This window comes from Vombatus ursinus, unplaced genomic scaffold, assembly GCF_900497805.2.
Source record: "Vombatus ursinus unplaced genomic scaffold, bare-nosed wombat genome assembly UNPS02014832.1, whole genome shotgun sequence".
NCBI classification, from domain to species: domain Eukaryota; kingdom Metazoa; phylum Chordata; class Mammalia; order Diprotodontia; family Vombatidae; genus Vombatus; species Vombatus ursinus.
In genome coordinates this window covers 76,354,324-76,372,414 of record NW_020954610.1, presented here as the reverse complement: position 1 = coordinate 76,372,414, position 18,091 = coordinate 76,354,324, and the positions used below count along the sequence as shown (strand labels likewise).

General features: G+C 34.6%; 1 protein-coding gene across 1 annotated transcript in view; it reads left to right on the top strand.

The window, feature by feature from the left end:
* Positions 1–18,091, top strand: part of LOC114025751 (endoplasmic reticulum resident protein 44) — a 119,039-nt gene that overhangs the window by 52,725 nt on the left and 48,223 nt on the right. Inside the window, exons 5-8 of the mRNA XM_027839241.1 lie at positions 4,066–4,250; positions 5,554–5,669; positions 14,469–14,526; positions 16,246–16,362. Of these exons, the coding sequence (XP_027695042.1) occupies positions 4,066–4,250; positions 5,554–5,669; positions 14,469–14,526; positions 16,246–16,362 (476 nt within the window). The remainder of the gene's footprint in view (positions 1–4,065; positions 4,251–5,553; positions 5,670–14,468; positions 14,527–16,245; positions 16,363–18,091) is intronic.

The following is an 18,091-nucleotide window of genomic DNA, read 5'->3' as shown; positions in this document are numbered from 1 at the left end:
CAATGTAATGAAGAATTTCCTAAGAAGTAGAGCTATCAAAAATTAATTAGGTTTCTCCAAAGGTAGTGTATTCTTTTCCACAGAAGTGTTAGAGGATGGATTATCATTTGTCTGGGTTGTCAGAGGAGTTTCTATTCCATCCAGGTAGAAAGAGTAGATGGCCTCTTAGGTTCCTTCTAGGGCAGCTAGGTGGCGCCATAGTGCATAAAGTGCTGGGCTTGGGAGTCAGGAAAACTTGTCGTCCTGAGTTCAAAATGGCCTCAGACACTAGCTGTGTGACCCTAGGCAAGTACGTTAACCTGTTTGCTTCAGTTTCCTCATGTGTTAAATGAGCTGGAGAAGGAAATGGCAAACCACTCCAGTACCTTTGCCAAGAAAACCCCAAATGGGTCACTAAGAGTTGGACACAACTGAACAAGTTTCTTCTCACTCTGAGATTGTGACCTGTGAAATCCGTTCTGTAACTCTAAGAGTCTCTGATTGTTTAAATTTATATTTTCTTCTTAGCGAGGTTGAGCATTTTTCAAACAATTATTTATAGTAACCTGTTGGAGATTGGATTTTGCCCTTAAGTATTATTATCAGTTCTTTATCACTTAATGACTTTTTTTTTTTTTTGGAGACTGATACATGGGAGCATAGGATTTAGAGGTGAAAATTTCCCTTGAGGTCTTCAAGTCTAACTCTCTCCTTTCCTGATGGAAAATGGAGACTCCGAGAGGTGAAATAAGTTGGCTAATATCATCCTAGGAATGTCTACTTGGTTACCTCATTTCTATCCTTGTAAATATTTCTGCTGTAGAAAGAAAACCCAAGGCCTCTCCCCCTCAGTCACAGATCCCGTATGGTTCCTTTCAAGTAGGAGATCGCCATGTCACTTGAGTAGCCTCCTTTTCAAGCATTTTAGGTTTTTTTTTTTTCCTTAACAGAGTAAGACTTCTTTCTTTGATTGGACTTATTCACTGAATGTGCTCTCTTTTCTCATACTACCTTTGAAGATAATGTTTTGATGCAACATGCTTTGCAACAAGCATCACTCCAAACAAACCCCACTGAAAAGCATATCATTGCCCAGAAAGTTAAGCAAAACTGCCTAGTGGTGTTGTCAGCCATTTGAGAGAAGACGTGTGCCATTGAGAGAGAGGTGTGATCATGAAGTCTTATCTTTTCTTTTTTTTCCCTCATACAGTCATTCCATAATGTACACCCAGCTAAGTCGCTTAGGACTCTTTACTCCTAATCTAGTGGTTTTTTTTGCTATATCAGACCTTTAGTTTTTGCCTTCAAGTCAGCTTCCAAAAGCTTCTAGTTTTTTAAAAATTCTAATACTCTTATATTTACTCATATCCCTTTGATGAGAATAATAAATCATAGTAATAGCTCTATTTTGTGTGGTATAAGAAATAGGACAGGAATATTGTGAAGAACTATTATTTGTACTATATTTTAAAAATCTTTGCTTTGACCCTTCTGTCCTTGGCTACCACACCATATCTTTCTTCCCTTTCATTTCTAAGCATTGATTTCAGATCCTTGGGTGGTGACTTAGTGGCCTCATGATCTTGGGCTCATCACTTACTTTCCCCTGTCCTCAGTATTCTCATATGCTAGGTGAGGGAGGTGAACTAGATCAGGGGTTCTTCATCTTTTTTGTTGAGTGGACCCCCTTTCTCAGAATGATGTTTTTTAAATTAATAATATACATAAGATTATAAAGGAAATCAATTACACTGAAATACAGTTATCAAAATATCTATTTTTAAAGTACATGGCCTTGAGGTTAACAACCCCTAATGGATGAAATTCTAAGGTCCCAAATCAGAAATTCATGATTTAACATAGCGCTATGGAATTTATTGTAAACATCAACTTGGTGAGGTAGGTAATGCATATATTATCATAGTGGTGTTTTTTTTTTTAAAAGACAAGGAAAATGAGGTTCAGAGAGCCCCAGGTAGGTACAGTGACTTGCCGGAGGTCATACAGTGAATTCATGGCACAGCTAGCCTAGCGTTTCCTCTGTACCCCTATTTCTTGCTCCTCAGATCTTCCCTACAAACTTATATTAGTAGAACACTGTGAAACAATAGGTGTTAAATAGTTCATTTGTCTTATAGAAGCTCAAGTTGAATTGATTTATATTCAGAGAAAACATCAGGGCTCCTTGTCTTACTAAAGTCAGTTCTAAGGGTAAGTTAGACAGTCTGGTAGATTGGGAATAGCACTGGGATTAGCCAGAGAAGTTGGGTTCAAACCCTGACTCTTCTGTTGGTGACCTTGGAAAGACAAGTCCATTAACCTCTCAGTTACCTCTTCTCTAACACCTGTCTTCCTGTGAATTCCTTAGTGATGGGTTATACTGTGCAGGGAGAGGGGGCCAGCGGAGGAATCTAGGTATTGTCCTGGAGTTTTTGTGGAGCACATCAAAAAGTACGCTGTTAGCAGTTTGATTGTATGCATGCTGCCTATTGCAAGTGTCTCTGCTTTAAGTAATAAGGCAGCTATAATTGACCAAGGCCTGTGGAATCCTTGTAAGACCTGAACCATCTGCATTTAGCAATTTTATGTTAATGGTGGCTACCCTGCAATTATAGATTTTAAATCTGAATAGAGATATTTGATCAGCTTGAAATTTCATATAGAGGAGACCTTAACTATATAGTTTGTACACAAGAATTCCCTTAGGCTATCGTATCATTTAACTCTTTCCCTAAACTGTGTGTATTGTACTACACGGGATGAAGTGCGGTCAAATAGGGGTACCTTCAGAAAAACTTGAGATAGTGGGAGAAAGTGTCTAAGGTCTTTTCAGGAAAAAAAAAATCTTTCTCCACTTCTTTTTTGTCAATGAGCGGTTACATTTAAGGAGAGAACCTGAAATTCCTATTAGATGAGACAGGGTTTTGGGCCCTATTTTGTCACAGTCATAACTGTTGACCTGCCAGTAGGTTTATATTGTAGAAGGACCCATGAAAGGAAGATATGCCCTTCCACTAGAAGGAGTCTATTTTTGTTGTAATAAGTAATTAATTTTATGTTATTACTTGGGATGACTTCTCATGTTTGATGAAAGGGATTCTCACTCTTCCTTCTTAATAGGGGACACTTAAACATTTTTAAGTTACATCTATGATCTGGATCTGGTTAGCCATCAATGAAAGTTGGAAGAAGGGATCTATGCTTTTGAAGATTGTAAGAAAGAATATATATAACCATAAAAACAAAGAGAAAAGTAAAATGTTGAAAAGCAGAATATATCCATTCTTCCTTCCCAGCTTGCTTTTCTTTATTCCTCCATCCCTGCTATTGAAATCTTTCTATTAAAGGCTCAGCTCAAATGCCTTCTTATCCAAGAAGCCTTTCATGATCCCAGCAGATTGTAATGTTCCTTTCATGCTTCCTTTTCTTTTCTTCTTCTTCTTCTTGTGTTTTGTTTTTTTTTTTAACAATTATTTGTGTGTAGGTCTTTCTCCTCTATCACATTAGAAGTGTCTTGGGGAAAGTAAAATTTTATTTGTTTTTATTTCCCTTGCAAGATCTAGTGCCTTACAATCTGTCAGTCAACAAGCATTTAATTAAGTGCCCTACTAGGGAGTTACTATATAACTAGGGAGTTATATGGAGTATATATAGTGCACTGGGCCTAGAGTCAGGAAGACCAGAGTTCAGCTTTGGTCTTAGACACTTGCTAGCTGTATGAACCTCGTCAAATCATTTGACCTCAGTTTGCCTCAGTTTTCACAATTACAAAATGGGGATAATAATAGCACCTACTTTGCAGAATTGTGAGGATCAAATGAGATGATATTTGTCAAGTTCTTAGTACAGTGCCTGGCACGTGGTAGACAATAAATATTTATTTGTTTCTTTCCTACTAGATTGTTAGCTCCTTGAAGGCAGGGATTGAGTGTTTTCTTAACTTTGTACTTATACTGTGTTATATACACAGTAGACACTGAGTAAATGTTAACTGACTTGATTTTTGATAAGACAAAGGCTCAACTTACCTAGTCTCTTAATATGACTGAAGCAGTTTGTTTTTTTTTAACTTTTCCATTCTCTTAGCGGAAATAGCCCAAAGATACAGGATAAGCAAATATCCTACCCTAAAACTGTTCCGGAATGGTATGATGATGAAGAGAGAATACCGGGGTCAGAGATCAGTGACAGCAATAGCAGATTACATCAGGCAACAGAAAAGTGACCCTATTCAAGAAGTTCATGACTTGGAAGAAATCAAATTTCTTGATGTAAGTTCCTGAAGCAACTTTGTTCAGTACCTGTCTTATAAAAAGAGCTTCATTACATTAGAAATCGTATTATAACAAAAAAAAAAAGGTGACAAATTACAGTTCTTTAGCCAATATGTTATTTTTTTTGGATTCACTTCAACATTTCAGTATAATCAAAAAGTGACTGCTCTTAAAGCTTGTTATAGGATTAAAGTTTATTGTAACAATTTTATCTGTACTGATTTTACTTTTTGAATTACATTTTAAGATGGAGGCTATCATTTTGCTACATGAAAAATTGTTGATTAGAATGTATAGAGTACATTTAAATCTGACTAATTTGAGTTTATTGACAGGGAAGAGGAAGGTGTAAGTCTATTAAAAGAAGTCCAGATTTTTTTCCCCCATTCACATGGCTTAAGCTAGGTTAACCAAAGAGATAGTATAGAAAAAGACAACAGAATCGAAGTCTAAAATCTTGTGTTTACATCTTGGTTCTGCTACTTTCTTTCTGCGTGACCTTGGCAAAGTCACTTATTAATTTTTCTGAAGTTTCTGTATCTGTGGAAAAAAAAAAAAAGGGAACTGGGCCCCCTGTGTACTAAGGCTCCTTTTCACTCCTAAGTCAGTGATCCTAGGAGAAGTATCTTATGTAGTTATTTTATGAATTTGCTTTAATGAATTAGGATAACTTGTAACCATTTGTCTATTACTTGTTTACATGTAAGTATTAATTTGAAATGGTGTTTGAAAGCAATTTATCTTTTTAAATATTTTAAGTATTTTCCCCTCATTACACTATTAATTTACCTTAAAATTCATTTTTTCCACCATAAATTGTGCCAAGGTCAGTTGATAAGTGTTTAGGTGTTTACTACATGAACTTGTAGTCAGCCCAACTTTTTTTTATATCATCACAAATGTTAAAATTGTGTAGTTCCACTTACTAAGGTTTTATTGTATTTTAAAATGCATCCAACCCAAAGTTTAAAATTTTAAATGAGAAAAAAGACTTGCTAATTAAACATTTAAAAATAGTTTTTGGCCTTTCAAAATAAAATGCTGAAAATAAATTTTAATAAATTTCTGGCTGTCATAAACATCAATACTAAACCAAGCATTTTTTCATATGATGAGTTTTAAGTGTTTGAAGTTGAATTTGTATTTGGTTACATATATATTTGGAAACATGAGTAACAGCTATAGCTCTTTAGATACCTGAGGAAGAAGTATATAGTGTCATGTTGATACAGCATGGAATAGAGTGGAGAACATTATAGATAAAAAACATTATGTGCATGCTTTTTTTTTATGTTTATAGCGCAGTAAAAGAACAATCATTGGATATTTTGAACAAAAGGACTCAGACAACTATAGAACCTTTGAAAGAGTAGCAAATATTTTGCATGATGATTGTGTCTTCTTTTCTGCATTTGGGTAAGTTGATTAATGTTGGTATTTGTATTTTTTATTTTTGACTCAAATGACCTCATAGATCTCATCTCACTCTGAGACTTTGTAATGTGACTTTCTATTAAATTTCAGCTGCTGTTGAAGGGCATTATTATATATATCTAACATAGTTGCTCTCTCCTAGAGCCCCACAGTGCCTCAACCCTCCATTGCTTTTAGGCAATGCAAAGAGTGCATCTAAGTATCCTGCCTAACCAAGGTCTAGAGGAATGGGATCAGAGAGTAACTGGGGTCCCACGGTGATGCAAAAATTGAGGGTGGGTACTGGAAGTCCTTAATGGATAAGGCAAGGTGAAATCCAGAGAAAGAGATAAAGGGCATCCCTCAAACTGGAAAACTAAAGCCTTACATTTAGAGGAGAAAGCAGCCACAGAAGTATTGATGGGAGCAACTTAAAACCAGAGAGCTCAGCTAGAAGTTACCAAGACAGAGGAACCAGGGTAGCAAACCAGACAGGTAGGGGACAAACTGACAAATAATTGACAGTTGAAGCTCTTAACACTGTTGATCGTGCTACTATCTTAAAGGGCATGCTCCTTAGTGTGAAGTTAATACATTACCAACCAGCATTATTGCAGGCATTGCTAAACTGAGTGCTGTATAATTTTGATTTTAGTATTGCTATTGTCAATAATCATCACCAAGATTCAGCCCTAGTAACCTTGAAGATCGACCATGTGTATCACTACTCTCTCCTTTGTCCTGTTAAAGATCAATATCATGCTTTTCCATAGGACCTAATACCACCTGGCATACTATTGCAATATATGAAAGAATTTGAAGTCTAGGCCATCCTAAATACCAATCTCCGCTAGGGTTCCAATAACTCATGGACAGAAAAGGGACCCAGCAATAGCACTTTTGGGGCTATATCCCAAAGAGATCATACAAATGGGAAAAGGACCCACATGTACAAAAATATTCATAGCAGCTCTTTTTGTGGTGGCAAAGAATTGGAAATTGAGAAGATGCCCATCAGTTGGGGAATGGCTGAACAAGTGGTGGTACATGAATGTAATGGAATACTATTGTGCTGTAAGAAATGATGAACAGGCTGACTTCAAAAAAACCTGGAAAGACTTGTATGGTCTGATGCTGAGTGAAGTGAGCAGAACCAAGAGAACGTTATACACAATAACAGCCATGTTGTGCAGTGAGTAATATTGATAAATTTAAACCTTCCCAGCAATACAGGGATCTAAGACATCTCCAAAGGCCTCGTGATGGAAAATGCTGTCCACATCCAAAGAAAGAACTATGGAATTTGAATTGCTATTTTTTTTCTTCTGTTGAGTTTTGTTTCCTCTTTCTGGTGGTTCCTCCTATTGGTTCTAATTTTAATTACAACATCACTAATGTGAAAATGTTTAATAGGAATGTATATGTATAGCCTATATCAGATTGTGTACCATCTTGGGGAGGGTGGTGGAGGAAGGGGGAGGAAAATTTTAAACTCAAAAGCATATGGAAATGGTTGTTGATAAATCAAAATAAATTAATAAAAAAAGAAGGGTATAGCCGAAAACACTAGGTACATGTGGGAGCTGGTCACCCCTATTTGTACTAGCTGGTTAGTCAAGGCTTTCTATCACTGCTACCTTACAAAACCAGGCCTCCTCCCTCCAACCTAACAAAAGTTACCTCCAAGGTAACACTGTCTAAAGAGGCCTGGCTTATACTGTTTTGAAGAGATACAGAATGAGAAAACTCTAATCCAACATCCTCTTTGGGAAGAAATCTTTGATCTTTGCTCAACCTTGCCTTACTTTCAGGTCTCAACTGAACATGTTGGCTACGATTCCATGTTTCCCCCCTTTGCCTCCCTTCTTTCTTTTCTGTGTTTTCTCCTCTACCTCATCCTGATCTGGCAAAATATCCTGACCTTTTCTTAAGCTTTCTCTAACTCATACCTCTTAGTCCTAGTCCCCTCTTCTCTTAACAAAGCATTTGTCTATCTAGCCCTACTTAACACCTGGATAGCAGATCTTAAACTCCTTGTCTGTGTTCTTGCATTCCTGATATTTGGTGATCTGGTCTTATATACTGAGCCCCTAGCAGTAAGAATTCTTGTAAAGTCCTTTAGGTAATTTCAGTTAGAGTTGTTCCATCACAGGCAGTAGCTGAGAATATTTGTAAAAATTCTTTAAAACCAGAATATTCAACTAGATAACTTCTGAGCTCCTTTCTAATGCTAAATCTGTGATCCTATGATCTTTTGATGGTAAACAGACCCCAAATTCTGCAGTCATATGGTTCCCCAGCCCTGGTAGGAGTTTGATATGGGGCAGAAATATTAAATGCGTCCTTTTCGGATCATGATGCAATAAAAATTACATGTAAGAAAGGGCCATGGAAAGATAGACTGAAAACTAATTGGAAACTAAATAATCTAATCCTAAAGGGTGAGTGAGTCAACAACAAATGATAGAAACAGTAACTTTACCCAAGAGAATGATAATAATGAGACAACATACCAAAACTTATGGGATGTAGCCAAAGTGGTTCTTAGGGGAAATTTTATATCTCTAAATGCTTATATGAATAAAATAGAGAAAGAAGAGATCAATGAATTGGATATGCAACTAAAAAAGCTAGGAAAAGAATAAATTAAAAATCCCCAATTAAATACCAAATTAGAAATTCTGAAAACCAAAGGAAAGAGTAATAAAATTGAAATTAAGAAAACTATTGAACTAATAAATAAAACTAAGAGCTGGTTTTATGAAAAAAAAAATCCAATAAAATAGATAAACCTTTGATTAATTTGATTAAAAAAAGAAAGAAGAAAGACAAATTACCAGTATCAAAAATGAAAAGAGTGAATTAATCATCAATGAAGAGGAAATTAAAACAATAATTAGGAGCTATTTTGCCCAACTGTATGCCAATAAATCTGACAATCTAAGTGAAGTGAATGAATATCTACAAAAATATAAATTGCCCAGATTAACAGAAAAGGAAATAAAATACCTAACCCCATTTCAGAATAAGAAATTAAACAAGCCATCAATGAACTCCCTAAGAAGAAATCTCCAGGGCCAGATGGATTAACAAGTGAATTCTACCAAACATTTAAAGAACAGTTGCTTCCAGTACCATATAAACTATTTAGAAAAATAAGTGAAGTTCTGCCAAATTCTATTTATGATACAAATATGGTGCTAATACCTAAACTGGGAAGAATCAAAACAGAGAAAGAAAATGATAGACCAATTTCCCTAATGAATATAGATGCAAAAAATTTAATTTTAATTTTAATATATAATAAAAAAAATAATAATAAATAATAAAAATAAAAAATTAAAGAGATTACAGCAACTTATCATGAGGATAATACATTATGATCAGGTGGAATTTATACCAGGAATGCAGGGTTGGTTCAATATTAGGAAAACTATCAGCATAATTGACCACATCAACAATAAAATTAACAGAAATCATATGATTGTCTCAATAGATGCAGAAAAAGATTTTGACAAAATACAACACCCATTCCTATTAAAAACACTGGAAAGCATAAGAACAAAAAGCATAGGATGTCCATTATCACCACTGTTATTCAATATTGTACTAGAAATGTTAGCTTTAGCTATAAGAGAAGAAAAAGAAATTGAAGGAATGAGAAAAGGCAGCGAGGAAACAAAACTATCACTCTTTGTAGATGACATGATGATATACTTAGAGAATCCTAGAGGGTCAAGTAAAAGCTAGAAATAATTAACAACTTAAGCAAAGTTGCAGGATATAAAGTAAACCCACCTAAATCATTGGCATTTCTTTATATTACTAACAAAATCCAGTAGCAGGAGATAGAAAGAGAAATTCCATTTACAGTAACTGTAGACAATATAAAATATTAGGGAGTCTACCTGCCAAGACAAACCCAGTAACTATATGAACACAATTACAAAACACTTTTCACACAAATAAAGTCAGATTTAAATAATTAGAAAAATATCAGTTGCTCATGAACAGGCCAAGCTAATATAATAAAAATGACAATTCTACCTAAATTAATTTACTTTTTCAGTGCCATGCCAATCAAACTACCAAAAATTATTTTATAGAGCTAGAAAAAATAATAACATAATTCATCTGGACGAACAAAAGTTCCAGAATATCAAGGGAATTACTGAAAAGAAATGCAGGGGAAGGTGGCCTAGATGTACCAGATCCAAAACTGTATTATAAAGTGGCAGTCATCAAAACTACTTGGTACTGGCTAAGAAATAGAATAGTGGATCAGTGTAGTAGGTTAGGTACACAAAACACAGTAGTCTTACAGTAATATACTGTTTGATGAACCCAAAGACTCCAGCTTCTGGGATAAGAACTCACTATTTAACAAAAACTCCTGGGAAAACTGGAAGACAGTATGGAAGAAACTAGGCATAGACCAACATCTTATACCACATGTACCAAGATAAGGTCAAAATGGGTACATGATTCAGACCTAAAAGGTGAAACTATAAGCAGATTAGGAGAGCAAGGAATAGTTCACCTGTCAGATCTGTGGAGAAGAACTCATGACTAAACAGGAAATAGAGAACATTATGAAATACAAAACGGATAATTTTGATTACATCAAATTAAAAAGTTTTTGCAGAAACAAAGCCAACACAACCAAGACTAGAAGGAGAGCAGAAAGTTGGGAAACAATTTTTACAGCTAGTGTTTCTGATAAAGGCCTCATTTCTAAAATATATAGAGAACTGCGTTATATTTATAAGAATACAAATCATTCCCCAATTGATAAATGGTCAAAGGATATGAACAGGCAGTTTTCAGAGGAAGAAATTAAAGCTATCTGTAGTCATATCAAAAAATACTCTAAATCACTATGGATTAGAGAAATGCAAATCAAAACAACTCTGAGGCACCACATCACAGCTGTCAGACTGGCTAACATGACAAAACAGCAAAATGATAAATGTTGGAGAGGATGTGGGAAAATTGGAACACTAATACGTTGTTAGTGGAGTTGTGAACTGATTGTTCCATTCTGGAGAACAGTTTGGAACTATGTCCAAAGGTCTATAAAACTGTGCATGCCCTTTGATCCAGCAATATCACTACTAGATCTGTATCCCAAAGAGATCATAAAGATGGGAAAAGGACCCATGTACAAAAATATTTATAACAGCTCTTTTTGTGGTGGCAAAGAATTGGAAATTGAGGGGATGCCAATTGGGGAACGACTGAACAAGCTGTGATACATGAATGTAATAGAAGACTATTATTTCATAAGAAATGGTGAGCAGGAGAACTTCAGAAAGACCTGGAAAGACTTGCATGAACTGATGCTGAGTGAAGTGAGCAGAACCAGGAGAACACTGTGCACAGTAACAGCAACATTTTGTGATGACCAGCTTTGTTAGACTTAGCTCTTCTGATGAGCAATGCAGTAATCTAAGACCATTCCAAAAGACTCATGTTGAAAAATACTATCCACATTCAGAGAAAGTACTATGGGGTTTGAATGCAGATCAAAGCATACTGTTTTCTCTTTCTTCTGGTTTTTTTTTTCTCATGGTTTTTCCCTCTTATTCTGATTCTTCTTTCACAACATGACTAATGTGGAAATATGTTTAATATCATACAGGTACAGCCTATATCAAATTGCATGCTGTCTTGGGGAAGAGAGAGTGGAGGGAGAGGGGTAAAATTTAGAACTCAAAATCTTATGAAAGTGAATGTTGAAACTAAAAATAAATTTAAAAAAAAGAGGAAAGAGTTTGATATGGGAATCAGCATGAATTAGAAAGCAGCATTTTAATGAAACCTTTGAGGTAAGATCTTGGTTAGATTTAGTTATGGTGAATAACTATTGAGAGTTAACATAATTTTACAAAGAATTACACTGAGCCTAAGGATTTCTAATAGGCATAAGTGAAGAGAGAGTGCATGGGAGATGATAGTTTGTGTAAAGACATGAATATGGGAGAGGGATTGTAAGATAAAAAAAACAGCAAGTAGACCAGTGTGACTGAAATGTAGAATACATAAAAGGAGGAGTAATGTGAAATAAGTGTGAAAGGGTAGGCAGGAGTCAGATTGTCAAAGGTTTTAAATGCCAGGGTGTGAAGTTTAAATTTAAAATGTTATTGGATGCTATTGGAAAATTTTGAGCTGAGGGATAACATGGTCAGACTCATGCTGTACAAAGGTTATTTTGGCAGCTGTGTGGAGAGGGAGCAGAAAAGAAACAGGAGGGCAAATTAAATGCTAAAACTACCAGCGTAGATATAAATCTTGATTTATAGTGATGGCAAAAACACAAAATCTATTAGTTTAAAATTTACCTTTTGTTCTGTGTATTATTTAGTTTCTTTAAAAAATACTCCTTTTAGGCACAGTGGATAGAGCACCGGCCGTGGATTCAGGAGGACCCGAGTTCAAGTGTGGCCTCAGACACATCACACTTACTAGCTGTGTGACCCTGGGCAAGTCACTTAACCCCATTGCCTAACCAACAAAAAAAAATACTCCTTTTAAAATTGTGTTTCACAATTACTGCGTAATCATAATTGGTGGAAATGATGGGTAGCTTAGATTGGGAAATGGTTAAAACAAGTGTTACATGAATATAATGAAATATTACTGTACTGTAAGAAATGATAAATCTGAAGAATACAGAGAAGCTTGAGAAGAGGTATATGAAATGCAAAATGAGTACACAGAGTCCGGTAAAGAACATATACCAAGATGACAACAATGAAAATGAAAACAAGAAGAATGAGTCAGAGGACTTAGGTTCAAGTCCTCCCTCTAACAGTTCTTACCTATGTGAAATTAGGCAAATCACTTAGCCTCTGGGCCTACTCCTATGTAAAATGAGAGTGGTTGTCTAGTTGGCCTCTAAGGGCCCTCCCAGCTTTAGACCTAAGTTGCTATGAATACGGCCTTACGCTGTTGAATCAGCCTGGTCTTAAAGAAGACCTTCATTGGAGAGGTGGAGGTCAGTGGCTGTGGAACATTACACTGTCACATTCTGTTGGTTAGTCTTGCTGAACTGTTTTCTCTCTCTCTCTTTTTTTTCATTTGTTACAAAGGGAGTTCCATGGGTAGGGAAGTGGGGAGAGATAGATTTCAAAATTAAGTAATATAAAAACAAAAGAGTAATAAAACATTTTAAAAAGCAGGTTTAATAGGCATGTTTGGGTTTTTGGTTTTTTTGTTGGTAATTTTATACTGGTATTTAAAATGTGTTGTTTCTGTGTTCTTTCTCTCCCCTCCCTCCCCCAACATCATTATTACTTCCCAATAGAATACTCCCTTGTAACAGTAAGTATGATCAAGGAAATAGAGCAATACTTTGGCCACATCTGAAAATATATGCCTCATTCCATATCTGTTTTCCCCTATCTTTTTTCCAGTAGGTAGAAGGCATATTTTATCATAAAATCTTCTAAATTGACAGTTGGTGACTGCATTGATCAGAATTCTGAAGTATTTCAGTGTTTTATTTTCCTTTACCTTATTGTTATCATTATGTAAGGTGCTCTGGTTCTTTGCCACCCATCACCTCATTCAAGATTTTACAAATTTCTCAGAATTATTCATATTTTTAATTTCTTACAACACAGTAATATTTAATACAGAAAAGTCAACTATTATTGATACCACTGTTTGTTTAGCTGTTACCCAGTTGATGAGTACCCATTTTATTACCAGTTTTTATTACAAAAATGTGCTATTATAAATATTTTTATATATGTGACCCCCTGGATATATACCTAATAGTTGTATTCCTGGATAAAAGGGTATATACAGTTGAATGATTCTTTTAAGAATAATTTCAGATTTTTTTTTCCCCAGAAGTGGACTAATTCACAGCTTCTTCAACAGAACATTAGGGTTCCTGTCTTTCCATAGTCCTTCCAACATTTATGGATTTCATTTTTCTCATCTTTGTCTTTCTGTGTGAAGTGAATCAAAGTTGTTTTGATTTATACTTCTCTTATTATTAGTGATATGGAGGGTTATTTTATATGGCTTCTTCTTTTGAAAAGTACCTGGTCCTAGCCTTTGTCTATTTGTCAAGTGAAGAATGACTCTTACTATATATTTATGTCAGTTATATTTTTATCTTATATATCCCATTTTCATCTGCTGAAATTTTTTTTCCTAGTTAACTGCTTTGTTTCTGAAGCTTTTTAAGTTTATATAATTGGATTGTCCCTTATATCTCTTACGATAATATTTATCCTTTGTTTAGAAAAGAATTCTTCCTCTAACCATAGTTGTGTAAAATACTTTAATTTTTTTACAATTTCACATTCATAATACATAAATTTCAGCTATTTGGATGTAGAAAATGGTCATCTATCCACTTGAAGCTTGTTGTATGTGGCATAAGATGTTTAATTAAATGAATTTTCACCAAACTGCTTTCTAGTTTTCCTAGCGTCTTTTGTCAGATAGTGAGTCCTTATTCCAGTAGTTGTCATACTTTATCAAATAATGGTTTATCAGAATACCAAATAATCAAATAATGGGCTACTGTGTTTGGTTGCTTCTGGTCTTGCTTACTTGATGCATCCCATTGATCGATTTTTCTATTTTTTCACTACTACCTAATAGTTTTATTGATCTTTGCTTTAAGGTAGAGTTAAGTTCTGGTTGTCTTCATTTTTACTTTTTTATATACAGTTTTCCATTGGAATATAATTAGCCAAAGCTACTGAAATGTCATTACTTTTTTTTAAACTTTTGTTGTCCTAGTAGAAAAAGTATCTTAATTTACTTCTTTATTCTTATTAGGTCTGTTTCAAAACCAGAAAGATTTAGTGGAGACAACATAATCTACAAACCACCAGGGGTAAGTTTATTGGAAAAGTGATCTGCTACTTGTTATCCATGGTATTTCAGCTCTTGCCTCTATGAATCATTTATGGATATATAAAATTTCTAAATAACTCCATTTATTTATTAAGCTGCTACTTTGTTTCCAGGGACTGTGTCTTTTGGACAAATGTTTATAGAATTCGTGAGAGAAAAGAGACCTTTTATGTAGTTATTTGGTTCAATGTCACTAAATAGTCTTCTGTTAAACTAAAATTTAGTACCCAGTTTGTATCTGGGAAGCATCTTATTAATTTATATGGCTTAATATGATATACATTGATAAATGTACTGATATGTTCAAATATCTAATAACTTAAATTCAAAGAAAATTTAAATGTTAGTTTTTTTAAAGACATTACTTTGAAATGATTCATCTATCTAGTATTGGTTCATTTTTCTTCCTCTTTATGAAATTTTGATGTATGCCATAGAGATTGTTTTAATTGCTAGGTTCTTGGCTACAAGGAGTTTTGTTTGTAGCATAGCTTAGTAAATTTTTGTAAAGAAAATTCTAGGTGTTATAATTTCCTTTGATGCCTGATGTTAGTCCAGAATCAAACAGGTAAATTAATAAGGTCAGTTATTGAGAAAATCAGATATTATGTGTAAGGTACATGTGTTTTAATTGGTAAGGCTACATAGTAAGGCAATCTCACTATTTCAGAAATCATTTTTTCTTCCATAGGGTTCCAAACATTTTAAATTAGTCAACTATTTATTTGAGCTGCACTTTTTAAAATATTACTATCACATAGGGGGAAAGGATATTACATGTCATTATTAATTGTGAAAGTGATAATAGCCAGCTTTTATATAACACTTTACAGATTACAAAATGTTTTCCTCACGAGGTAAAATGACTTCTGTAAGGTCATCCAGTTAAGTAGCTGAGCCAAGTCTTAAACCTAGATCTTCTGACTCTAAGTTTAGTGCCCTTTCTGCCACATTATGTAGTTTATAAAGATATGTAGGCAATGCTTTTATTTTCTCAGAATGCTTTCTCTTGGCTGTTACAGTGAATCATAATGTTTTATTTTAGCCAATATTACATTCAGCCATGCTGTCCTACTAAAAAAACTTTTGAATCAAAACCATTAACAAAGAACACAATTAGCTACTGAAAGGTAAGTCCTTCCACATACTTTACCTTGTAGAGAAGACCTGAATAAACTAGAAAAGTTCAAATAAGGAGTTGAATAAACAAAAAGCCGAGATAAGTTAGCAATCCCTAATAATCATATAGCCTTCTGAATAATTAGTCACTTTATAAAATTAGAATATAAAATTTTTTCGTTAGAAACATTATCTTATGCTTGTTTTCTTATTCATACATTGCCTTAGTCATACAATGCCTACATTATTGAGCATGAAGGCATTCAGTACATACTTGATAGTTAAATTTTAATGATGAGTTATCCAGTTAATTGATTAAACATGCCGTCTTAAATCGGTTGTACTTTCCAAGTACCTGCAAGAATTGTTACCAAAACGGAGGGGCAGCTAGGTGGTGCAATGCATAGATCTCCGGCCTTGGAGTCAGGAGGACCTGAGTTCAAATTTGGTCTCAGACATATGACACACAACACTTACTAGCTGTGTAACCCTGGGCAAGTCACTTAACCCCGATTGCCTAGCAAAAAGAAAAAAAAAAGAACTGTTACCAAAACTTTGGTTCAATTTCTTTTCCTAACAGGAACATGCTCCAGATATGGTATACCTGGGATCTCTAACAAATTTTGACTTGACTTATGCTTGGACTCAAGATAAATGTGTTCCTCTTGTTCGGGAAATAACATTTGAAAATGGAGAGGTATGGAATTTTTAGCATTGTATTTTTAACTTATATTTTTCTAAGAGCAAGGTTTCTGTATCCCTCAGATGTAGAAATAACTCATTTGTGTGCTTTTATAATTGAAGATGGAGAAAAAGAAATTACTGCCTTTATGGCCCCCTGTTCCTTTTAACACAGATTTAATCATAGTAAAAATGAAAGCTCTACTAAAGTCTTCCTAATGCTTCATCTTGATTGGAGGTGACCTTTGATTTTTCAAAGACTATTCCAGGAGAGTGTAAGTAAGTTTTGGCAGGTCCTATTAAGGTGGAAAAGATGGTGGTAGACTATATGCATGCATTTCATCTGGGGACCCACAAAGCTAAATGTGGAAAGCCTATCATCAGAAGACTGGCCAGTATAGGGAATGAATTTTTTTCAGCCACAGCAGCTTGTGAAGACCTTCTCCCAGGATACGGAAGGGTTGTGCTCTCTATTGATAGAAGGAGTGATGATACTGCCAAGATCACGATTAAAGTATACATCTAAGTAAAAATGAGCATGACTACAAAGCTAGTTAGAATTACAAAATTCTATGTCAAAGTTACTTTAGTGTTCTACAAGGTACCTGTATATATAGTGCTTCTTTGTATATCATATTTTTAAATAATAATTATGATAATTTATATTCATATAGTGCTTTGAGGTTTACAAAGTGCTGTCATTGCAACTAACTATCTCCTTTGAGATAATGCAAGTAGCATTCTTGTTTTTTAGATGAGAAAGAAGCTTAGAAAGGATTAAATCACTTGCTTGTGGTCACATAGCTAATAGTATCTGAAGATTTTTTGATTCCAAACCCAGTGGTCTTTCCTCTGTATCAGGTGTTCTTATGATGTCTGATTATAGATTTGAGGAGGTCATTGAACTTGGATGGGGAGAAAAATTAAATCTTTATTTTAACTAACGCTTTGTTTCCTTTGTAATCCTATGTTTTATTTTATGTATTTAAAAACATTATTCTAAGAAAGGGTTCCTAGGCTTCTCTGGTCTACCAAAAATATTATGAACACCTCTTTGATACAATGCCGCAATGATTTTATGTATATGTACATACATAATATATGTATACGTATCCTACATAAGTACTTTCTCCAGTCTGTATCTGAATAATAATTGTGTGCTATTTGAAGATAGAGACAAAGCAGTTAACTCTTTGTGTCCCCCCTGCCAAATCCAGACACACACCAAAATAAAATCCACCTAAACTCTTGAGTTTTGTACCATTTTGTAAAATAAATTCCCAAAAGATCCAGGAACCTAAAAAGAGAAAGATTGAAAAATTGAACTGGTTTTTCAGCCCAACTGACTCTTAGGTCTTGCTTTTCTTATCCCATGTGAGTTGTTTTGAAATACATTCATTTTAAGTAAAACACTCTTTTGTACAAAGTAACATGACTACCTCCCCTAAAATAGGTCATATGTAGTTGCTGAGCCTTTCAGAGGTCAAGAGGATGAGGCAAAGTTGCTGAACCCAGACTCAGAATAGATAAATCACAAATTATGCCACTTCAGTAAAATGTCTTTTCAAGCAGTTAAGGTTTCATGAAACCAGAGTAAATGCCCCATTTTGTTTGCTATAAAGGGATTTTACCTTTACTTGAAAGTCATATGACTTCAAGTTACAGATACATTACCAATTCACAAACAAACTTTGTAAACCTTGAGAGCTGTTAGGTTGTCGGTTTCTGAGACTGCTTAAAAATCT